General features: G+C 39.8%; 1 protein-coding gene across 1 annotated transcript in view; it reads right to left on the bottom strand.

Moving 5' to 3' along the window:
• thsd7ba (thrombospondin, type I, domain containing 7Ba) overlaps positions 1-25,251 on the bottom strand; it is a 118,217-nt gene extending 92,966 nt beyond the window's left edge. The window contains exons 1-3 of the mRNA XM_065962286.1: positions 25,043-25,251; positions 17,656-17,949; positions 15,697-15,873 (exon numbers count right to left, since the gene is read on the bottom strand). Coding sequence (XP_065818358.1) covers positions 15,697-15,856 — 160 coding nt within the window. The 5' untranslated portion in view covers positions 15,857-15,873; positions 17,656-17,949; positions 25,043-25,251. The remainder of the gene's footprint in view (positions 1-15,696; positions 15,874-17,655; positions 17,950-25,042) is intronic.
• Between the last annotated feature and the right edge of the window lie 1,013 nt (positions 25,252-26,264).

Below are 26,264 nucleotides of genomic sequence, written 5' to 3'. Positions count from 1 at the left end.
GAAACTGGACAAAATACAGTTTATAATAACAGAACACGGTCACAAAACAGAACAGAATTACGGATACACCGCTATCAGGTGAAAGACCACATCATCAGTACACATCTTCGAAGACTACACTCCGGAGGTGTTGGAACAGCGAGTGAAGTATATGTCGTTATGTCGAAACTGTACAGTTTAGTCCTTAAACAGTCTCTGCTATACCCGACTGACGATCACAATCCAGAACTGGGCTCGATAACAGTTCTCATCACCGCATGAGGCCCAAATGTTTGCAGCCAACTACCAGCAAAAAGAAGAAGCTAACTAGCCTAGCTGCAAGATTGGCTAATGCCGATTCTGCACACAGTCTTGAACAATGTAATGAACAAAGACATTATTCCCACTAGTAAATTTATCTTTGTCAGAAGACTGAGGAGAAGTAGGAAAGATATGTTAATGTATCAAAGGAAGGAAAACAGTGCAAAAATATAGAAAATGTAATACAATTTTATCGGTAGCCAATTTTTGATGAAAAAAAAAAAGAACAAAAAAGACACATTAGATGGAATCGTTGGTTTTAAAAGGTATCGTTGTAAATTTACTTTTTTTATTCTGTGTCCTGACTGCTTTAAAACATAATTTCAGTTAAACATGGCAAGACTAAAACAGAAAATATTGAGTTACACTTGCATCCTAAAATGCCTTGCAGAAAAAAAATATGAGCAGTAATCTACAGTTTTGCTTTACATCTTTAAGTGTAAACATTGAGCTGCTGATTGACCTGCTATTATGGTCGGTGATGGCTCTGTTTTTTTTTTTTAAATAACCACTCCATCATCATCATGACCACATGTGCTTAATGGTGCTGTTTCATACTATGGCTGTATATGTGTTTGATTTATGGAGCTGTGATTGGGAGAGATTCAGCTGTCAGGCGAGCCAGCTAACACCAGCATTATTTCATCTCCAAAGCTCTGAATAATCACTGTCGATCTATCACCATCAGCTTCTACCTACACCTCAGGGGAGACCATTCACCAGCAGGTCTCTACTTTCCGTCGCATTTAGTTGCCATTCTTACCTCCAGGGAACAGCAGTTCCCTCGGGGGCCCCTGCTGTATTTACTATTCCATTAACGTTCTAGAGTAAGGAAAAAATAACTTGTCAAGAGGCTGAGCAGACTTAAAGTATTTCCATTTTCAGAAGTGTTGAGCTGAACCCTTAGAGTGGACAAACGATAGCAAAACTATTCAGCAATTACAAGTATCACGTCACAAGAAATATCTACAATGCCCCAAAACCCGAACGGAAGAAGTACACAAATTAGTAAACAATCGCTTAAACACAAACAAACAACACTCGGTAATGAGAAAACTACAATCTTCAACATTTAATCTTCTGTCTCTGTGGTTCTTTTAATTACATTTGGATAATAGTTTTCCAACTTCATTTTGCTATTTTGGAGCCCAAAGACAGCTGGGGCCACAGTACAAAGTCGGGGTATAATTAGCAACATACATAAAAGGGTAATATGATTATTAAAAAAAAATTAAATGTGGCAAATTTCATCAGAGCTAAACATAAGTTATGTCCATAACCATGGATCCATGAGACAGAACAATGACTGTCACCACAGTCTTTACCATGAATGATACCATCCTTCTACCAAAACATCAACAAAATCATGTGACTGTCCTTAGGGGGCTGGCCCCACAGCATATAAGCATCCGCGGCAGACACCTCTTCCTCTTGCCTGGAACGCCTCAGCCAGTTCCGATGGTGACGTTCATCGTTTGGTCTCATAGATCAATAGTTATGGACATAACTTATGAACTCAGACTGTTCCAACGGTCTTTACCATGGATGAGTTGTGGCAACAATATTGTGAGGAACTTGTGATTCCACCTGACCATTTTGCTCAGCAGCTGACATAAAACCATGACGCTGCCACACATATGTCAATGACACCAACCTCCTTCAAAGCTGCTTGTGGAGTGAGTCCCCATACCCTCAGTGACAGGGAACCCCTGACATGAATAGGCCTAGTTTCAACAAGCCAGTGGGACAGGCACTGTCTAGACAGTGGATGGCCCAATCGCATATTACCATGACATACAAACATCTAAGTGTGTGCCTGCCTCAGCTGCTGTGTACGATCCAACATATTCCCTCAATGCTCTCACTGGGCACAGTGTATAAAGAGCTTTCCTCCTTGGCAGACTGGTTTAGTGTGAAATGCCAATTAGATAGCCTGATTCACTGTATAAGGGCTTAACACCTTCGGAAGGAAAAACAGTTTCGTCGACAGCATTCTCAGGTTTCCACCTCAAGTATCACACTCACAGAAAGTGGCAGATGTAGCACACTTATGGAGATAGAATTGTCTCAAAAAGATGTATACATATCCAAATGATATGTATAAATATGCATACATTTATAATGTATAATGTATTCATAATGGATGCACAGTATGGCGATGTACTGTATCACTAGGAGATTAGGTGGCTGAGTTGTGGCAAAGTTCTGAAGCGATTTTTTTGATCTGTGTCTGCAATCAGAGATTTTCCCGCCAGGAAGGACAGTTAAACTCAAAAGCCCTTGGATAAAAAATGACTCTGTGACCTTGCTTTTCTGGTGGACATCACGAACCTGCTCAATGTGTTAAATGTTCAGTTTCAAGGAAAGGACCAAGCAAAAACAAGCGAAAACACTTTGGAAAAACGATCTGGTGTGTATGACGTTAGTATTGAAAACTGGGGGGGGGAATATTTGTTTCTGTAAATACCCAGCTATGTGTAAATGTGGCCTGAGTATGCTGCACTTCTCAGCCACCTATCCCAGGAGTTTGACATAAGCTTTGAGGACTTCATGGACAGTTCAGCTGTTTTCCCAGCCCTTCATCGTTAGTGGGGACTGATGTGGGGGATAGTAAGTGATGACCTTCAGATGGAGCTGATTGACTTTCGGTGTGACTCTGAGCTCAAAAAGAAATTCAGCTCTCTCCACCTAATGACTTCTACAAGTGTGTCCCAGCAGACAGGTACCTTAAGATGCTCTACCTCTTTGGCAGCACCTACCTCTGTGAACTGACTTTCAGTCTTGTGAACTTAAACAAGAATAGGCTCAGAAGCTCACTTACTGACACTCACTTGCAGAACATCCTCACCATGTCAGTGAGTCCGTGAGTCTAACATTGACAGACTTCTGAAAGGCAAGGACCAGATGCATGTATCTCACTAGTGGTCTGGTCACTGACATTGCAGTTAGTCATTCACTGGATAACTAAAGTTGAGAACTGAATACTTGCTATATATGTGTGTACTTCTAGTTTTTAATTGTATTAAACCAAGTGACCTGCACTTGAAAATGTAAGTGCACGGCAGCTGACTTGTTAAATAAACGTACTTAGCAAAGTATTAAGTATTTCCTTCAACAGGGACACCACCTCCGGTGACATTAACAGAATATCACATTCTGAAAAGGCTATTCTGCTTTTTTAAACTCCATTTAAAACATTATCACTATGTAATGTTACATTAATAATGATCTGGAGTGCGAGTTCACTGTAGCGCTCTACACTTCTTCAGAAGAACAGCTGTGAAAAGGAGGGGAGGGAGGGAGAAGAAAGGTGCTGTGTAGCTCGTGACGGATGCTTCGCTGACATTCGCTGAACAGCTGCTGCTCTGCGCTTTGTGTACATTTTCCAAATGTTTAAAAAAAAAAAAACGTTTAAACGGTTAGCGATTTTATTCATCTTTAAGTGTTTTTGTAAACGTTTAGCGTTCAAACATTTAGAAGCCACACCACTACTTACCTCCCATGAGAAATGTACTGAACATGTAGAATATTTTCATAAATGGAAAGAGCTGGATGTAAGATTGGCATCACCAAACACAATAGATGCACAGAGTCAACAGAGACTGGCTGCCGAAACAATACATTTGCAAAATGTATTGCAGCCCTTGATAAGCCTCAACAGAGTAACAGCCTTGCAAAACCTGGTACTCCATGTTGGCGCGGATAGATTATATGAGCATAGCAATATATGTTTGTTGTTCAGCCATACTCTGTCAGCGCTACGGTTTTGAAATGTAACAACCACCGGAAATGTTACAAAAGAAATGTAATAAAACCAAAAATGTAAAAACTGCTCAATAATATAACAAAATGCTGAGCCCAAAACGTAATAACTTCTTGCCTCAATATTTTTCTCCTCAGAGTGTAATAATTGTATTAAATCATAGAGTGAGTCAATAGTTTATGGATTAAAGGCCTTATTGCTTCAATGTAGTGTGTCATACAAAACTGCCCCCGTCCCCCCTATACATAATCACATTACAATTTTAATGAAAACAGATAAACAACAACAATTGAAAGAGTTTGGTAGAGTTGTCGTCTCTCAACCGGAAGGTCGCGGGTTCCTCCAGCCACATGGCCGATGTGTCCTTGGGCAAGACACTTAACCCCAAATTGCTCCCACTGATTCGTCAGCGGCGTATGATTGCATATGAATGGGATAAGTTACTTCTGATGGTCTCACTACATAGCAACCTCTGCCATCAGTGTGTGAATGGGTGTGAATGGGTAGGTGTGACATGCGCTGTAAAAGCGCTTTGAGTAGTCAGAGACTACAAACTCAAGTCCATTTACCATCAACTATTTAGTTGGACTGCATTGTCTTGTAGTTGCAACACTTCTATACATAATCATACTATCAGCTTAATTTACATCTAAATATTTTTTTCACAATAATTCTGTTAAGATCCCTATGTAAAATCATGAACACATACTACAAACTTATCACCTTTCGAATCTACGACGCGAGCTGTCATGCTTCTTGTGGCCGGCGAGTCTGGTCCCGCAAATGTTAAGTCGTTTCATACTGATTGTGGTCAGAGCGGTCTGATTGCTCATCACGGCCTGAAGAAAGTACTTCCAGGCCCTGCAGCCAATCATGGCAACGCGGTCGGCACAAACCCGTCCGCGTTGTTACAAAATCTTGGAGGTGCACGGCTGGGCGCTAAAACCCTCCGCGGACCATTCTCGCACCGACCGCGATTGCGTAATATTGCCGCACCGACCACAAGAAGGATGAAACCTGATTCATTGAGTCGCAATGTGCCACACATGGCGAATTTATATAACGTTATTTTTCCGTGATAACACTGTGGGAAGTCTGGCTGATTTGAAGTCTGGCTAGCAAGTCAGCCTTTCTGTTAAACATACTGTCTAATCATATTAACCGTTTGGTAGCCATAGGTAAAGATGTTGAGAGAAATGTGTGCTAGCTTGAAGGTAACTTCATACAGCTTTCTGGTTCATTATTATCTCAGGCAACATTAAAGTGACAGCTGGTCAACAAATGTAATAACGCCAGAGGGAATATAAAATTAATGAAAATCAGCAGGAGCAACACATCAGGTTAATATATTGATAATGTTACATATTTAATGATAGAAGAGAAAATATTGCCATACTTGATGATTGCATTGTGATGCTCTCTCAGACTCTGCCCTGAGAGCTACTTGCATAGTTACTGCCCTTCACATCACCCCTTAGTAGAACATGGTAAGCCCTGTTCTGCAAATTCATCCCATTTATAAAAAGGGACTCAAGGTTGGGAGCAAGGGTTTTTCATGTTTCACTGAAGCTTTATCAAAAAGTTAGAACAGAACATATAGACAAGCAATTGTGTTTTTCTTAGTCGGTCTGAATGTTAAACATTTCTGAATGCTAAAATCGAATGTAAATTAACATTTTAAAGCTGATATTTAAAAAAAAAAAATCTTGAACAGAGATGAGAGCCTCTGTTTTATCAGTGTTCAACTGGAAAAAAATCCATTGACATCCATGCAGTTCACACAGTCAAGCCAAAAAGACAACTTAGAGACATTTTGGGGTTTAAAAGACATGTACAACTGTCATCTGCATGACAATTATAGGACACATCTGTAAAAGTTCTTATAAGATGCCCCAGAGGGAGCAGATACAATAAAAACAACAGAGGGCCCAAAACAGACCCTTGAGGAACACCACAAGATAGGGGTTCTACAGACGAAGCATGTTTACCAAAAAAATGAGGTACATGAGGATGATCTGTCAGATAAATATGAAGAGAACCTGTTCCAGAGAAACCAACCCACTGCTTGAGTCTCTCAACCAACACACTGTCAAAAGCCGCACTGAGGTCTAGGAGGACCAGGACTGAGCATTCTCCAGCATCCGCCTGGATCAGCAGGTCAATAGTGACCCTAAGAAGAGCAGTTTCTGTTGACTGCACACGATGTTCAGTGACTCTGGCAGAAACCGGACTGAAATGTATCTAAAATGTGCTCATCCAAGACAGATGAAAACTTGCTAGTGTAACCAGGTTAAAATGATATACTTATTTTATATTTGAAACTTCACCAAATCCTGATAAACATTGAAGACATTTCTGTTTTAACATGTTTAATGTGTGTTTTGTGGCTCACCGAAGCTCAACTGTTAATATAATATCTGTACTGTCACTTCGTAGGTCGTAGTGTGTGTGACGTCAGTGTTGTGCTTCTCTCAGTCCACGCTAGGCTCACTGAGAGAAGGTAAGGCTAATTAGCTCTGCTCATGGTTAAGACCTATTTCTCATTATAAACAATGCAAAATGCAGCAGTTTGCAATTATAAGTTACTCTTTAACTTTGTGAACATGTAGAAGAGTTGTGTTTTAAATGTAGACTTTGTAAACGCACTTTATAAAGTTTATTAGCAGACACATGTTTCCAAGTGCTACAGGGTTTCCCGTGTGTTTATCTGCTAACAGGGGACTGAAGACCTGCGTGTGTAGGAGAAACTGCATGTTACAGAGACTTAAATATTTACTCTTTGACTTGTGCAGGTATGTGCAGTTTATGTGTATTTTATATGTTCACTGTTTGCATAAATATTTATGCTGATTGTAATTCATATGCTGCAAATGCATTTAGCGTTCAAATAATTTAATTTCATCTAGTGTTACATTTTATTTAAAAACATTAATGCTGTTAAAAACAGAAGCTGAGCTTTGTTAAACATGCATTATTTGCTTGTATAAATTAAAAGTCAGTCAGTCTAGGCTCACTGAGAGAAGGGGACTGGAGACCTGCGTGTGTAGGAGAGACTGCATGTTAAAGGGCCCATATTATGTTTTTTCTGGCTTTATATGCTCTTTAATGTGTTTTCCATGTGTCCTGTGCATGTTTAGGCACATCTATTTGAAAACATTCAATCCGCGGAAACGCGGCTTCTCCTACATCCTCCTGTTAGCTGCAGCATTAGCTGCATGTAACGCTTGGTTCTAGCCCCCCTCGAAGAAAATCTGTCAGTGTGACGTCTTGTCAGTGTGATATCACTGATCTAAGCCTATTGGCTCGTTGTGGCAAACCCTGCAGCTCATGTTGCAGGCCCTTTAACTTCTGTGGCAAGCCCACGATATTCAAAGTCCGCGGAAACGCCGCTTCTCCTACCTCCTCCAGTTAGCTGTAGCATTAGCCACATGTAACGCTCGGTTCTAGCCCCCCTCGATAAAAAATTGTCAGTCCAATGTCATTGTCAGTGTGAGATCACTGATCTAAGTCCTTTGGCTCGTTGTGGCAAGCCCTGCAGTTCATGTTGCAATTTCCAAGACGCGTGCTGAGCAACTGACCAATAACGACAGAGCAGATCGGCAGACCAATCAGAGCAGACTTGGCCCACGTGGGGTCTAACAGTGGGGGCTCAACAGAGTGCAGCTGACGGACTCAGAGCGGAGAGGGAGCAACGAGGAGCAGTACATGAAAACAGACACTTTTTTCGGACTTTAGCTATTGTGAACGTACAAAAGTAGGTACATAGATTAAATATACGAACCCCAAAAAGGGCATAACATGGGCTCTTTAATGAGTTATTGATTGTAGAGAGTAGATGTGGCCCAGTTGAGTCTATAACTTTTTTTAAGCTGAGGAGTGGGTATGATGTGAAGGAAACTGGAAGATGTTTTCATGCCACCTATAATTTGTGTCAGTTAATGTAAAGAGACCATGGAAAAGTTCTCCAAAATTGGTGGCCGAGAAGGACAATGTAATGGAGGGCAAAATTAGGGAATAATATTTAAACAAATGTCATTTATTTTTCTCGTAAAAAAAATAAAGAAAATCATTGCACACATTAACAGAGGACATTGTAACAGAAAGTGCAGGAGGAGACACAATATTGCTTATTGTGTCAAAAAGTACTTTTGACACAGTAAGTACAATTGCGACAACTGTTTGAGACTAGATTTGCAAAATATGTAGCTCTGGCATCCTTGACCATATAATTACATTCCGTTAGGAGCTCTTTTAAGTTACCATAAAAGACTTGCAAGTGGGTGGATTTCCACCGTCGCTCCATTTTATGACAGATACGTTTTAATGAACGAATACTGTCATCCATCCAAGGAAAAGAAGATTTAACAGGAGCCTGCCTAGTTTTTACAGGCGCAATTTTGTGCTAGATAGACAGACAGGGCTCATTGAAAAACTGCACTGAACAATCAACATCACCATCTGGTAGCATAAACGAGCCAGAAATAAAAGCGTCAGAAAAGTCAGTAGCAGAGTGACACACATTTAAAACACACAAGTGAATCTCACGGGGACCCGTTAAAACATCCACATCAAAAGAAAGGTTAAATGAAACACATTTATGATCAGAAATAAAAATGTCCTCGTTAAAACAGCATCAGCGTTTAAACCAAGAGTAAAAACCAAGTCCAGAGTTTGTCGTCTGACGTGTAAGACCCCGTACATGCTGCGTTACATTAAAATTCTCAGTGTTGTTCATGAAACTGGAGGCTATCATCATCAATGTGAATGTTAAAGTCACCAAAAATTACAAATTTAGGCAGCTTAATCGACAATGAAAAAGATCATTAAATTCATTCAGAAATTAGCTATTTGGGCCAGGTGGACGGTAAATTAAAATACATAAAAATTATTTGACCGTCCAATAGTTAGTTTGTAGTTCAAAGGAAGAAAATTGCTCAGCAGCCTCAATGAAAAGCTGCTTTTAAAAACTGCAGCCAGTCCTCCACCGCGGCCTGTCATCCTCGGCGAGCTGAAGAACGTGCAATCCGCTTTGGACAGTGTTCGAGGAGCGGAACGTGTTCCATGTTCTTCTGCCAAGTTTCAGTAATAAAGCTAAAAGTCTAGCTTCTTGGACTGGATCGTAATGGAACGATTATTCACGAGTGTGGTCCCCTCGCCAGAAAAAGCGCGGGGTAAGGTGCACATCTAGCGGGGAGACGCTGCGTCACACAGGTAAACTCTGTTTACCGGAGGGGGAACCATCGCACCGGGATAGCCAGGAAGGATGGGACGGAGACATGATTTCCAGCCATGGGCAGGTGGAGGTAACTCCGTGGATCTGTGGGAGAGATGAAGGTGAAACTCATCAGAAACGAACTGCGCCTTTTTCCGACAACTCCTCGCTTCCACAGCTCAGCTTCTCCTGGATCCCAGCCCTTTTCCCTCGCTTTTTCCGGTGATGCGGTGAGAGCTTCGTTGGTGGTTGCCACTTCCAGGAACAACGGCAACAAGCTTGAACGGAGGTAACACATACTCCTGGCTGTCAGCCCATTGAAATGGAGAGCTATGATCCACCATGGACGATCTGATCAATAAGAGAGTCTGACGATAATAGACTCGAGAAGGCAGACCATCGTTGACGAGTAGAAGGACAAACAATAGTATACATAGGACAGGTAGAACAGTTAAGGTAAGCAGGCAGAGGCCAAGCCGAACACAGGCGCCATCATGCCACGTCAGGCAGGTGCTCCTCCTCAGAGGTGAAGAGGAGTCTGGCTGCAGACCTCCACTGTCAGACCTTACTTCTGCAGACCTCCACTGTGAGACCCTACCTCTGCAGACCTCCACTGTGAGACGCCGCCACTGTCAGGACCGGAAATACACGCAAATAAAATTGGTTTGCACTTCCGGTTTAGCGTTTTACATGTAGTCCTATGGTCTTGACCAATGATATGAATGCACATAAAATATTTCCAAATAAAATTGGATAGTAACATCCGGTTAAAGCGTTTTATTCTTTTATTCATGTGTAAAAAGATTACTTGAACATCGTGTGCAGAATGGATTCAGGCAAACCCACATTTATTTGCAGCCACAGTGGACTTGCCAGGCGCCCTGCAGATGGGCGCCAGGCGCCCTGCAGATGGAAAAGGTGATTGCAGAGGCTGTAAAGCAGTTTGCCAAGCTCTGGGTTGAGGAAATGTGAGAAACCATTGAAGAAGATGAGAGGGAAGAAATCTTGGAGTTCATTCAAGTTCATTTTAGGGTGCTCTGGTAAGTCTCTAAAGACTCTTTAACTAGTCCAGAACGCTGCAGCTCGTGTACTGACTAGAACTAGGAAAAGGGACCACATTACTCCTGTGTTGGCTTCTCTGTACTGGCTCCCTATACAATCTAGAATATAATTTAAGATCCTTCTTCTCACTTACAAAGCTCTAAATGGCCAGGCACCATCTTATCTTAAGGAGCTACTAGTGGCGTACTACCCTTTGAGAACATTACGGTCCCAGAATGCGGGCCTCCTAGGGGTACCTACAGTCTCTAAATGTACTATGGGAGGTAAAGCCTTCAGTTATCAGGCTCCTCTCCTTTGGAATCATCTTCCAGCCGGGTCCGGGAGGCAGACACACTCTGTATTTTTAAGAATAGACTTAAAACTTTTCTTTTTGATAGGGCTGGCGCTGGTGTAGACCAGCTCCTAGTTATGCTGCTATAGGCTTAGACTACCGGGGGAACTGGCACCTTGAGCTCCTCTCTCTCTCTCTCTCTCTCTCTGTGTGTATATACAGTACATTATATTACTGCTTGCATCTATCTGTAAATCTCAGTCACTAACCACGTATTTTCCTGGGAGCTCTTGAGTTCTCTTAGGCTCCTCGAAATTGTTGGTTGATGGCCTGCCAGGTTATCTTTGAGGTATGCAGTATAACGATCTTAGATTGTGAATGATTTGAACTTGCTGACGATCTGCCAGAGCAGAGAGATCATAGAACCGGGCTTAAATGTGTTTATTCTATCATGCTGCAGTTTATGCTCGGACAAAGACGCGTCTCCCCCCCTCCTTTTTTGCTCCACAGCGGTGAAAACGAAAACGAAACTTAAGAGCAAGTCCGCAAAAACAACTCCAACTGTTCTGATATTTTTCCAAACATGAGCAACAGTTAACTTATCTGCATAGTTTGCACAGTTAAGGTTTACATCTCAGATAGTGACACAAGAAACTGATTAAAGTGCCGGAGAGATGTTAACAGTCAGACAGAGCAGAGCTTAGTCAGTGATGGGAGATATAACCCCGGTGTTTCAAATGCTGCTGTTGGTGTTTTCTGTTCTCTCTCAGTTTTTAAAAGTTACTAACAAGCCTCTTCACCCGAAGCTCACCTGTTGTGATAACCAAATTCATAGGGATTAGGCTAAACGATGTTACACGTTGTGTGCAGCAGGCAGGTGAGAGTGAGTAACCACCGTGACTGTCTGTCTGTCAATCAACGATGTCCCGACCCCTCTTTGAATTAAACTCTTCTTTCTGTAAAACTTACTTTGATCATGTGTCAAAGAATGAACACATTCTGTATTATGTTTGATTATAAACAAAACTAAAGTTAGTCCAATGATGTCATAAAAAACAACAAAGGCTGCAGAGCCTGTACAAAGCTACAGCTGTAGGAACTCTGTAGGGCTAAAATAGAACAGAAACACAAGAACTCGAAGTCTACATGTTTTTAAATAAATGTATCACTGCGTGCAAATATACCTGATGAACATAAAAAGAGGACACATTATTAAATCATAATTTCAAAGTGGTGTAGAAAAACCTTCAAATTGTGCATAAATATTGATCAAATCGAGGGAAAGACGTTTCTGGTACTAAAAATGTTCTGGGTGGGAGACCTCCTACAAAGATGTTTTTCAAATAGACTAAACTTATCAGAACAGTTTTTGTGCATTTAAAAACATTATACAGGGAAATACGTTTGGTTGAACGTTTGGTCAGTAACTTAGTCTTATTAGTCTTATGATCAGTATGAAAAAAATAAAATCGTGATCGTGATTTTGCCAAAAACAAATTGTGATATGATATTTTTGCCATATCACCCACTTCTAGGTTATCTATTTCCAAAGCAAATAATTGCTAATCTCAAAACAAAGTTTGCCAGGTGCTGGCTGTGGTGAAGAAATCCACTGACAAAACAATCAAAAACAAACCGAGAACTCTCGGGATGTTGACCTCACATTATTAAACCACAAAAAACTATCGTCGCAGATCAACAGCAGACGGTGTAGTTCAACAATTTTATAAGAAATGAAATCCCTTCTTTCAGACATTTTTCCCCCAAGAGATCTTACACTAATGTTGCAAACAGTTTAATACAAAATAAATCTCCTAAACAAACATAAATATATCCACTAAAAAAATTTAAGCAGTTGAGTGTAAATAGTGCTTTTCTAATCTTCTGACTACTCAAAGCTCCATCACACCACAGGTCACACCTACACATTCACATGCTGATGGCAGAGATTGATAAGTAAAGTGACCATCAGAGGTAACTATTCAAATTCATACCCAGCTGATGAAGCAGCAGGAGCGATTCAGTGTTAAGGGTGTTTCCCAGGGACACATCAGATATGTTGCTGCTGGAGCCGGGGATTGAACTCTCAACATTCTGGTTGATAGATGATTGTCTCTACCAACTGAGCCACAGCCACCCAATATAATGCCATCAATATATGCCAATCAAAATAAAGCACAATTTGTATATCAATAATAATTGGTATTCTGATTTCTGCTGGGAGTGCCAAATTTTGTTCTAGTCGAAGAAAAAACATCATATGTTAAACATTTTTGTATTTTACTCAGTGATTACACTAAATATCGCTGTTCTGACACACTGCTTCATTGTGTGTGAATTAATTATACATGTGTGCCTCCCTGGCAAAGAAAGCAAATAGGATGTTTAAAAGGGATAATATTTGAGCAGCTGTGTTTCAGTGCTCTACTATGTATTCTGAGGCAATGATGAAGGTCAATCTTTTAACAACTGTAGATCTGTCATTGAGCCAGAAACTTGCAGCTTATACACAGCTCTGGGAACCCGCTCACACAAATGAATTACCCAACAATGCTGCTGGCCTAGATAGACACTTGAAACACACAATAGGTTGGCTGTGCTTTATTTAGATCACATCATTTCTGTACTTGCAAGTCAAAGTTTTTAAGGGAGCTTGTGAGTGAAATTGAGTATTCAAATATACTGTGTCCGCTGTAGGCAGGGACAAGTAATCAATTATTACCAATAATAACCTATTATTTAGAGTTTAAACAGCTTCACAGAAGATATAGGTGCATTGTCCTTTAAATGTTTGCAGTGTTTGTTTTTCTTGCTGTCTGACATTTGACAGACAGGGTATTATTTCACCTCATTTCAATTTAAATTTTTCTAATGAGGCTATCACTGGATCAGCGTTCAATCAAATAATCAAATCACATATCTTGTTCAGTCCTCTGTCTGTGTTATTCCAATTAAACTGAACACCTTTAATGAATTGGCCACCTGACAAAAACAATGTGACCATAGTGATTACACAATTATGTGTGTATATATATACATAAACATACATACATACATGCATAAACATGAATACAAATATTTGTAATTTAGCAAATAAAATATTGTGATTGACAGTTTCAAATGCTTGAGATAAGTCTAACAAAATGCCAAGTATTTATTATTATTTGTAGCTGGCCTTGTAAATAGAACTGGCCTTTCTAAATCTATATTGTTTGGATAAGATTTTCTTGTGAATGTTTTAATACATGTGTTGTCTTGAAAATCAATGTAAAATGGATATAGGACGATAGTTTGTAAAATTACTTTGATCACCAGTTTTAAACAATCGTATAATGTCTGCTTTTTTAGCTGTTTGAGGACAACACCAGTTGCCAGAGATCCTCCTAAGATATGAGTGAAAGGCTCTAGTATAATCTGATACTTCCTTCGCTAAAAAACTACTAATTTCATCATAGCCAGCCAAGGTTATTTTTAGATTTTTAATGATATCACTTACAGTACTTCATTAAGCTGTGGGGGCTCAAAATGAAAGATGCAGCCACAACGTTTTTCTAAGTAATCTAAAGGACTGCCCTATGGAGTTAGATCAGTCATGAACACACACAGAAGGAATTCACAAATGTATTTCTGATTGACACACAAAAATTATTTGTTTTATATGTAACAGGAATCCACAAATATATGATATACATATATATTTGCAGTATTGCAGCCCAAGTATTTGCAGTTTTCATCAAAAACACATTTGGATCTTGTTACATTTATATACAAACTGTTCAGTCTGCATTTACAAACGGTTTGTCACTTGTGAACCTCACTGCATTTGTGTGTGGGATTTTTGAGACTCCCCTGCTGTGGTTCGATTCACAAATGCATATTTTTCAGCAGGGAAATGTCTGTAGCCAATCAGATGTCTCCTTTATTTTGACACAAATACAAGTACAAACAGTCTCTGTGATTGTCGTACTATAGATGGAAAGTTATTAATCGTAAACAATGGGTCCTTCAAAAGCCACTTCCCCCAACACATCGGCCGGAATATCACCAGTTTATTCAACACCAGTTAAACCGTTACACCGGTGAGACTGTATGTTGATATAACGACACGCAGTCAATATACCCAACATGATGAACAAACAGACACAAATGCAGTGAGGTTCACAATGACAAACAGTTTGTAAATGCAGACTGTATAGTTTGTGTATAAATGTAACAAGATACAAATGTGTTTTTTAAATATATATATGTATATCATATATTTGTGGATTTCTGTTACATATAAACCAATAAATGTTTTTGTGTGAATCAGAAATACATTTTATGAGACTGATCTAACTTCATACTGCCCACAATGTTGTCAATGTTATTTGAGAGAGAAGCACCTACATTTGACAATTCATTCATTAAAAAATGTTCTGGATTACTTGGTTACTGTGTTGCCCCATAGACTTTGCAAAAATGATAGCACAAGTATACTAGCGCAGGTGTCCTCATGAGGCTCATTGTGGGAGTCTGTTAGCTTCAGCTTGATCAAGAATCAGCCCAATACACTAACTTAGCAGCTGAGACAGATAGTTGTATTCTCTCAATATCAGAATGAAAGACAACATATCTGTGCTGGGCACATACACATTTAAACCCTTGGTTAGACATTATAAGTTACCTGACTGTTGTTTTGACCAAGGAAACTAAGATTAAACAAAGTTAATTGTGGAAGTTTGCTTCCCCTATTAACTGCACACCTGCCCAAATACTTGAGTGTTGGGGAGAGGGAGTGAGCCAACTGGTGTGAAACGCCAAACTGATGGGTCTTTGTCCTGTATGTTAACTACTCTACTGTGCAAGCATTGTTGCTGTGTGTCCATTTGATTGCATTTTAATCATTATTTAAATGTTGTACTGGATTTTCCAAGAATGGTGGATCTCCATCAGCTTTCTAATCTGTCATAATGACGGACCACCTTTGGATTTTTCTGTCATTGTTAGAATAAAATGTGGTCAAAGACAGAAAATATTGGTTTAAAACATTGGGTTGTATTGAGTTATTGTGTGATTATAACAATGATTAAGAATAACGTAACTTTTTACCTGCTTTCCATGAGAAATTATGGTCATTTGGAAACACAATTCCTGGCTGGACTGACAAGAAAAATTGAGACAAGAGCAGATAGAAGCTGAGGTAGGTCCTTGCTGGCTGTATCCAGGCAATGAAACCAAAGGCATGTTTCAGAGTCATAGTCCAGCCCATTGCTGCCTCCTTTACTTCTGTGGAAAGAACATGAAATCAATCAGTAACTCAGATCCTTGGAATTGAGACAGCAGACAAGAGGACAAGCTGCTGACAGAGAGGTCTCCAGAGGGCAGCAGCCACCTCGCCGCTATTTTGCGGCTCGTAGAGATAGCAACGAACCTCCGATTTCGATTGAACAGACTTTTAAAATCCCCTTCATTCATATCAGTTTGAAGTTGACTTTTTCTCCATTGTTGGTTCTTATCAGCTTTCTCCATAGAGCCTGTTAGCATAGCTTCCAAGCAAGATGGCGGACATTGAGTTTTGAGGTCCCACCCACTGATCTGTAGTTGAAAATATGAGGAACTAGCGATGTAGTTTCACCCCCTCTAACCACAGCAGCATCCGATGACGCTAAATTATGATTTTTGCGTCATCGGAGGCTCCTTTTCAGACAAGAAATGCAAAGCTTTCCCATCTCAGGGGAAAATGAGGGCGGGATGCACGACCATTCAAAAATACTACCAGGTTTCTGATGATACAAAGCTTAATGCAAATGGGTGAAGTATCCCTTTAATTGTGCAGGCCTACATCCAAGTTTTTGTTTTCAAAAAGAAACAGTTGAGATTACCACAAATTAGGATTTGAAAAATAAATTAGTGTTTTTTATTCCTGCACATTGAGCTTATCTGTGATGAAATGTGCTGTATAAATAAAATTACCATTACTAATTGCTATTTATTCTGCATTTTAAAGAATTTGTGACAACTGTGTTCAAACAGTATAGGCTTGGACTCAGCAGTCTGTGCCTGTCGGTTGAGGCGTAATAGAGGCTATAGTGGAAATCTTAAAAATTAAACGTTTTGAAAAGTAAAGTCGAGATTAATTTAATCAGAGAAGGGAGAGAATCATGCAAGGCTTTCAGTGACCACAAAAACCCGATGGCAAGCAGCAATATCTGCTGTGCAACCTATTAGATACTTCATGATCTGAACCTTGTTTGATACAGAGAGTATACTGTATATTCTACAGATATCAGCAGTCTTTCTCTTTTGCAGGGGTTCACAATAATTCATGTCTAACTAGATATTTTCAAATAAATGGCAAGGCTAATTTAATAAGCCAAAGCTCTGAATATGCAATGTTATCTTTTCACCATTCCTTTAAATAGTTAAACCACCAGTTTGGTCCAGACTGAAAACAAAGGCATATATTACCTGTCCATTTATCATAGATGCAAACATTTTTGCCAAATTTCCATTCAATAATGAAGCCATCCACCTGATGCTCCCTTCACATTCTTTACATGTTTTTTTTGCATGCATGTAATATATGCAGATAATTAGAGCAAGTATTTTCCATTTTTGGGGTGCATGTAGTTGTGTCTGAATGGGTTGGGATTAAAGAAGAAATCCATCTCCATACAAAATGAGCTGAATTTTTCCAGATGTTTCCTTTTGCATTTATGATATTGAAAGTTTTTAAATATTTACAATACAATAGTAATGGGTTTTTCAATCATTATATCCCAAAAAAGCAACATTTCAATTCATGCAGGATTTGTAAAAAAAACGCAATCAACACCAACCTCTGCCAACAACAGGATGTATATCAATGTATGACATTTTCTTTAAATTATAGTAAAACAGGTCACCTGACTAAATACATTTAGATGTTGATATGTATGGAGAAAACTGCTTGTTGCTGCAAGTAGAATGCTCGTCAGTCAATATCTAGGTTAATATATCATTATTATATAACAGTGCATGTTAATACATTTTTTGGGCACACAGTATGATTTGCAAAGTAGACTTTACCTCAGAAGGATTACCGTCAGTCATGCCTTTTGGTGTTCTCGTTGATGCAGTGACAGATGCTTTTTACAAGTCCTTCAACAGAGGAAAGGCGAAGGATAGGAGACCTCATAAGACTTTAAATCTGGCAGGAATGCTGAATTAGCTGGGCCAGGCCTTCCCCCTGAAGCATCATGCAGTGGCTTGGTCCTCTATGAGTCAGTAAGTAGAGGACTGGTACTATCACACCTCCAACAGGTTTAGATGTATTATCTGCTGGCACTTGATATGTCAAGCACACACCCACTGATGTTCCAACTGGGACCAGAGACAAAGAAAAAAGAAGGGAGAAGAAGTAAAGATATTAACATCTGATAAATTGTGCCACTTTATTCTATTACATTCTTGACAATGTATTTCTTGTACATGATGCATTTTGTCTGCTATTTTGCATGAATGGACATGTCTACAAACAGCAAAAAAGAAAATAGAGATTGGGAATCTGCAGAAAGGCTTCAGATGTATGGCCTGGAGGTAACTTTATTTCATATCACGATTAAGAACCAAAAACAAACGAAGCTGGCGAGGTCAATCCTCACTCAAGGCTTCTTCTCTTCTTCCTCTGCTTCCATTTTGATGCTGTCCAGAAGGTTGTGCTTCTCCTCCTCTGGCATCAGAGTGGCAGGGTTTATGTGGAAAATGTGCTTGTGAATCTTTCCACAGTGTTTTCACGGAAAAATAACGTTATGTAAATTAGCCATGTGCTGCACATTACGACTCATTGAATCAGGTTTCATGATTCTTGCGGTCGGTGTGGCGATATTGTGCATTCGAGGCCGGCGTGAGGAGGGTCCGCAGAGGGTCGGAGCACCCAGCCGGGCACCTCCAAGATTTTGTAACAACGCGGAAGGGTTCGTGCCGACCGCGTTGCAATGATTGGCTACAGGGCCAGGAAGTACTTTCTTCAGGCCGTGTTGAGCGCTGAGCGTTCTGACCGCAGTCAGTATGAAATGACTCGATGTTCGCAGGGACTCAGCTCAGCCCACCAAGAAGAGCCAGCCCTTTCGGCTCCCAAACGGCTCCTCATTTTACCACTTATACCTTGTATAATTTAGCCAAAGTTAGCGCTGTTTTGACTTGTGATTTGTATGTGTACACATATATCACCTAAATGATTCAATGCATCCTTTGTACTGAAGTTTTCAAAAGTAAAAATTACATGTTCTAATGTCAATAAATTGCTGTAGCTAATTGTTTTCATTGCATTTACAGATCAACTCTGACACCACCCAATGACAGGCAGAAGCAGGCACACTAGCTTGCCTTTTTTCTTCCAACTGAACTGCTGGATGTACAGTTCTCATGTGTCTGTGAAGGTTTTTTGTCGACCCTACTCAATATGACAGCTTAATTTTCCAAATTCTGCATTCTGCAGTCTCACGGATAGGAGCCGGCTCCAATCGTTCACTTGCTCGTTTTCAACCGACACATCACTACAACAGAGACTGAACAGAAGCTTTAGGTTATTTACATAATCCCGGTTCTCTGAGTAGCATGAGTGAGTGTCTCACTATGGGGAACGCCTCCTGCGTGACCTCGTCAGAAGCTTAATGACACTACACCAGCCCTCATTGGCTGGCAAGAATGACGTCTGGAGGGGAGGGGACCCTCCCCCTACATAATAGGCAGGCATAGCGTCAGCCGACATTTAAACAAGCTCACCTCTTCCTCGCTTCCATAGCAAGGAGGGTGGTCTGGTGAGACACTCACTCATGCTACTCAGAGAACCGGGGTTATGGAAATAACCTAAAAGTTCTCTTTCACAGCATTCGTTTCATGTCTCACTATGGGGAAAATACTGACTCCCGTATTGCCAGACAAGCCTGATATGAAGACAACTGTCCCCAGTGGCCCTTCTCACAATGGGAGCCACACCCTAAGAAGAAACCGAACTGAGGACTGAATGTGCCATGGTTGGCGCTGTGACATCCAATTTATAAAATCTAGCAAAAGTGTGGGGTGAAGCCCAGCACGCTGCGGCACACACCTCTTGAATAGAGACAGTAGTTCAAATAGGATTGAACTACTGGAACAAAGAATTGACAATCTGGAGCAATACTCTTGTGTAAATGATGTTATCATCACTGGGCTGGATACCAAACATCGCAGAAAGTGACCGTCAAGGTGAGGATGCACCACCTGGGTAACTGCATACATTAGAGAAACAAGTTGTTCAATTCTTGAGCAGTAAGAACATTCATCTGAAGAGTGAGCACATTTCGGCCTGTCTCACAATTGTTGTGTAGTTTGTTAAGAGAAAGGATAAGATTGATGTGCTGAGACAGTAAAAAAACAAAACAAAGGACACTGGGTTGTACATAAATGGCCAAAATTCAAGCAACATGGACAAGGACTGGAAAAGTTTTTATAAAGTTAAATGGACCACCAGAGTAGGCTAAGGTGGTTGTGGTGAGAAATCTGAGAGATCTAGAGCCGGTTTCGATTCTCCTGACCTGGCGATGCCTCTCTCAGGGGGGGACTATCCCTGTGGGGGGAGGGGGATTGGGGGATTTCCTGAGGTAAGACATGTTGTAAAAAAACAACGCAAAAGTAGCAGCCAAAGCCATAGAGTCCACTACACAACATTATAATGAGAATATTTGACTTTATATCAATGCTCTGTGGAGTCCAATGGAATGACAACATCCACAAAAGAGTGGAGAACAACACACTGACGAACAGAATGCAGACGTTTAATTACGTGCACGGAGATCGTAGTGGTCTCGTGCAGACACTTTAGGCAGTCACTGTATATAAACGTCATTCTCTTCCTATTGGCTTAAGGTGAATTCTCCAGAGTATATGCTGCTGCGTTTGCACATCAGATCACTCGGACTTTCTGCGGGAAAAAAAAATACTAGGGGTCTGGCAGGAGAAACTCCAGGTAAAGTCTGCGCAAAAAAAAGTCAGCTGTTTGCGTTCACACATAGCCTAAAGCACCTCCGGGTAGATTAATCTCCAGAGTTTTTCAGGAGATTTCTGTATGTGTGAAAATGGGTTTAGGTTGATCAAGGAGCATGTTTTGACAGCGTTGGAATGTAGCTTTCACTGTATATTCCTTTAAATTTTACTTTCTCATTATAATATGACGGATAAAAACATGTATCTTCCTTTGGAGGCGTAAAGTGATGATTTCTCTCAAAATGAAAATAGTTAAGTTTTCAGTTATACAGCATTTTTCATACAGAAAGATCTTCATTGTAAAGTAGTGGACTGCTCAGTTGTTGATGTAATTATGGAGAGCTTGACAAATGAAATTCACTCTACTAAATTTAAGAGCGTAATCTTTAGTAGCATATATATGTCGCCTCATTCTTGCATTGATTTATTTACGAATATTATTGTTGATATTTTGGGAAAAGTATGTGATAAGAAACAACTTTTTGTTTGTGGTGACTTCAATATTCATTTGATAAAATGGAATAAACATAAATTGACTACAGACCTCTCTAATTTAGTGTTTAGTTTGAGCTTCTGGCCCCTTATTGACAAACCTAGTCTGATAACCAAAGAAAGCACCACACTTGATAACATTTTTACGAATGCTTATTATCAAGCAAGAAATGGTTTGCTTATAAGTGATATCAGTGATCATCTTATTATTTTGTTATAGCACATTTTAATGGTAAGTGTTCAGTTGGTAATGAGACCATCAGAAGTAATTAATCCCTAGGGTCTTACCCAAGTACACAGTGGACATGTTGCTGCAGGAGCTGGGTATTGAACCCTCAATCTTCTGGTTGAGAGACAACGACTCTACCAACTGAGCCACAGTAAAAATAATATACAAAGGACTTGGAAAGTAATTTATTATACATTATTTGAAATAAATGTAAATGTATACATTTTAATAATAATTCAAATAGTACGGTGGAGAACCTACAAAATGTTGTTGATGATTTCAATGACTACTTTGTGCATGTTGGCACTACTTTAGCAAAAAAGATAAATGCTTTTGATGACAAAAAAAGATGTGTTCAATAATCTCATGAAAAATAATATTAGTTCAATGTTTCTTAGTGGGCTAGATTAACAGATATAATTAAAATTGTAAAAGAAATGACAAACAAAATATCAACTGACATAATTTCCATTGGCATGGTTATTATTAAATAGGTTATCAATTTTATTTCAAGACCTTTGACCTACTGTATATATGTAACCTGCCTTTTCAAAAGGGTGTCAATATGAAGATAGCAATGTAATTCCAGTTTTTAAAAATGTAGATAAGCACTACATGAACAACTATAGACCAACTTCCCTTCTTCTAAGGTTATAATATTCAATTATTTGTTTTCTTACAAAATAATTCAAATAACGTTAAGAACAAAGTCAAAGTCACATCCAGACTCATACAAAGGTTATTTTCAATGAGGGAGAGCAAATATAATTTAAGAAGTGTAGTGTTTATTGAACAAAATGCAAAAAAAAAAAAAAAAAAAAATTAAATAGATGTGCTTCAATTATTCGGGTCAATTCTGGAATGATGCTAAAAACCTGTAATTCACTTTTGTTTTTTTAAAAACCCTGTCCTAGAGGGTCAACCAGATCAATTTCAATTTCGGTGTACAGGTAGAGGAGACCTTAATGACGACTGAATGAAGATATCAAATTCTTGTACATAGGTCAAAGGGTGTGGCCATGGCAACCTTTACAATTTTTATTTCATGCCATGAAACAGGAACAGGAACTTAAAACTATCACGTCCAAACTCAGGCGGACTGTATTTGATGAAAGTTCCCTTTTACAAATGTCTACATGCCAAAATTGCAATAGCCCCACCCACCAGGTTCCTGGTCCGAAACCCCCGGGGTTCTTGCATGTTCTCCCATACATGTGAGGGTTCCTGCCAGGCAATCCAGCTTCCTCCCACAGTCAGATGACATGTTCATTATAATGGTCACTCTGAATTGTCCGTAGGTGTGAGCGTAACTGGTTGTTTGTCTCTTCATGTTAGCCCTGTGATTGACTGGCGGCCTCTCAACTAATGACAGCTAGAATCGGCAGTAAAGATAATGGATTGTTGGATAACTGTTCTGTGTCTGATAAAGGCAGTGCGACTGGACCACAATCTGCGTCACATCCTGACGTGCACACACCACTAATGTGTTCAGAGGGCCTGACGTGCAGTTAATTTTTTTTTATTTTATTATACATGTAACTTCACTACCAACCTAGGTGGTTGACAAGTGCCAGCCTACAGGAGTCTCATAGAAAATGTTCATATTTCAATCAATAATCAGGGTAGGTAGGATGCAATTAGTGACTCAGAAAGGCGGCTGTGGCTGTATGTAATAGATAAATCAAGCAGAGAGGCTCAACACTCATTGGGTTGATTCACAAGCGACAGTTTGTCCCCCACTGAATCCATGCCATCTTTCTTCTTTATATGTAGCATTCCAGGCTGGAAATATGCCTCTGTCAGACATTTCCCATTACTTTGGCTGCCTGTCACACCTGGGGGCAGCTCCCAACCAACCAGAAAAACAAGATGGAGTGTACCTGTCAGAAGAGAACCCTCAGGGGCCTGAAAAGGCACCAGCTCCTGCCATTTCTCAGATTCTGATTTCCTCAATACTTGTATATATTTCTGGGTCTCTAGATGATAGTAAGGTTAATGACTAGGGCTTTATCAGGGGAGATGCTGAGGCAGCTTCTCTTGCTCTAGATAACATTAACACAGGTACGTCAATTTAGTATATAAACCACACAACTCTAGAACAATTCACCTCGTAGCTGTGTAGATGGCATTGAACAAATTGTACTTTTTAAAGTTATTTGTCATGACAGATCCAATAAGGGGTTTCTTTGCAGTTGAAATTGTTCGGGATGCAGTGTCTATTAAATGGCATCAGTGTAACAATACCTTTGGCTCTTTGGTTGTTGACTAGCCTGTATGGTTTCAGTGGGCATCCTCAGGATTAAACTGCATTCTGTTAAGCTTCTCCAGATGTTCTCTCACATCTACAACCAGTGTTTATTCACATGACAAAGCTATTTCTCGCAATTTCACCCACTGTCCAATAGTGCCCGAAAACCATGTTATAAATGAAATATTAGCACACCACTGTATTACTTATGAGACCTATCGCAACTTTGCACTGAGCTATTTTCAGTTTTCATTTAAATTCATCAGCATGATACTAGACCACAGACACAGGTAACAGGATTCGTCCATGACAACAGATAAACTTCAGTCATTATTTATCGGTCCATCTTTCAACCAACGATTGATGTCTAAATCAATCATCATCGCACCAGCCTTCTTACAAGACCCCTCCAAGTAAATCTGTGGCTGTGCAAAAAGCAGCAAAGCCTACCATTATTGAGCATAACATGATACAATTTAAACAAATGTGGTTCTTCATTGGATTTTAAGATGAACCATTCAATTGTTGTCATTTGAACAGATACTGTTTTCATTTAACTATAGCTGATCAATGACTGATAATACGGTAAATATACTCCCCATACTCCTTATCCTGTATCCCACAGAGTAATGTAAAACACATGAGAGCCCCTTTTTTCACAGTGTTTAACATACTAAAAATGTATAGTTCACACACTCTTCGAGACTAAGAATTTGTCAATTTGTCAATTTGTCTATAGCCAAAATCCATGCACATACAAATACGCATGGCCAGACACAGTGTATGTGAGTAACAGCAATCCTCCATGTTTTTTTATCGCAACATTATGCCAGAAAGATTACACAGGGGGATGTCTTTATTCATGCAAAATTGAAACACTTCAAATGTACCACAGTACCAATTACACATTGCACACTTTCTCAAAATGTAGCCACAGCTGATTCTGTAAGATCAACAGTGTCTGTTGTTCACCTATTGTTCTGCGAACAAACACCTGAGCTAGTGCTGCTGAACTCCACTCACTTCATGCCAGATGCTTTAAATACCTAGATCCCATATGCTGGTCTGTCATTCCAAGCAATGGTATTTTCCTCCATCTGCCATTTCCCCTATCTTTCCTTAATCATTTTTGTCAGTGATTTATCCCAGACAAAAATCAACATGCACATCTCAGGTACACTCTGATGATGGAAGCTACGTTCCTTAAGTTATCATTGTCGAAGCATACCAGCAACAAAGCACTGAATAAAACATGTCTTAGTACCGGTAATAACATCCAACATCATCGCATCTCAACTTCACATTGTTCATAGAAAATCAAGGAAGATGGAAATAGATATAATTCACATTCATCACAGCAAACAAAGGAGGATGGAATTAGAAATGAAGAGAAATAAACATTTGACAAGTGAGCCATGAGGGTTGTGTTTTCAGTAGTATAGCTCCTCAGTGCAAAGTGAATACCACAAAAGAGGTCTTACCTGGGATCTTGTAAATGCTGCTGTTTGTAAAAATCCTATTGCTGAATGTTGGCGAGTGTCACAGAGAAAGATAAAGCAGAGAGGAAGAAATCTCTAAGAGAGGAGGGGCAAGGAGAACAACCAACAGTGCAGTTATAGAGAAGGGGGTCTGTGTGAAAAATGAGAGAGAAACAGACAGAGAAGAGAGCAGCTGTGCTCTCACACAGCACTGCGTTACTCTGAAGGGGAGTGGGAGGTGATACTTCTCACTCAAGTGACATCTGCCTCTCTCTTAAAAACTATTGGCTAAGAGGAATGATTTCTAATAAGCCAAACCCGCTGTCTCCAAGTGAACACACCCCCTCCTTTTCACTGCACATGCCTACCCAGATGCATTCACTCACACCTAAATACACAGGCACATATGCACATGTGTTATTTGACTGCAGCATTGAAATTCTTTCTTTGCCATGCATTTTATCTTCCAGCTTGGTCTCCCCTAACACTATATAAATACTTCAACATCTTAAATTCACTCAGGTCCCTTGCAATGTGCCCTAAATTCCACAATTGTTGTTGATGTTTTTCTCATTTTACAAGTCAAATTTGCATCTGTTTTAAGGGCGCACTCAGACAAGACAATCCGTACCGTGCCTAAGCACACTTTACACTCAAAGTCCAGTTGGTTTGACTAGTGTGAGCGCTCTGTCCTGTGGTTAATCACAGTACTCTTCCTTCGCGCTTGAAAGTGGTGTGCTTTGGCACGGTACAGTTCATGCACAAACACAAGTACAGGTAAGAAATGTGGATAGCTTTCCATTGTCTAGAAGAGTCGTAAGTGTTACGGCTGTATCCAGAGCCGGCCCTAACCATTTTGGTGCCCTAGGCAAGATTTCAGCGGTTGCCCCTTATATTGCAGGTTCCACCAAAGACAATATTCATACACTTAAAGAAAACTGGCATACAGCTTTATATTTAACAGAATTTCTTTATTATAAAATAAAAATCTACTATTAAATAAACACACATTAAAAGGTAATAACACTAATATTTCTTATAAATATATACAAAATCAAATAAATACAAATAACTAACGTAACAGAACAAACAATATCAAACAGTGCAGGGAGCAGACGTGGTCACAGGCGGCCCAGGGACAGCAGGGGATGGTTTTATGATTGCATCTGTAAATAGAAGTTGAGCATTTGTGAAACAATGGGCAATAATTGTACCTGAGCTGCAT

This window comes from Labrus bergylta, chromosome 13 (assembly GCF_963930695.1).
Source record: "Labrus bergylta chromosome 13, fLabBer1.1, whole genome shotgun sequence".
Taxonomy (NCBI): domain Eukaryota; kingdom Metazoa; phylum Chordata; class Actinopteri; order Labriformes; family Labridae; genus Labrus; species Labrus bergylta.
This window is presented reverse-complemented; position numbering and strand designations above follow the sequence as displayed.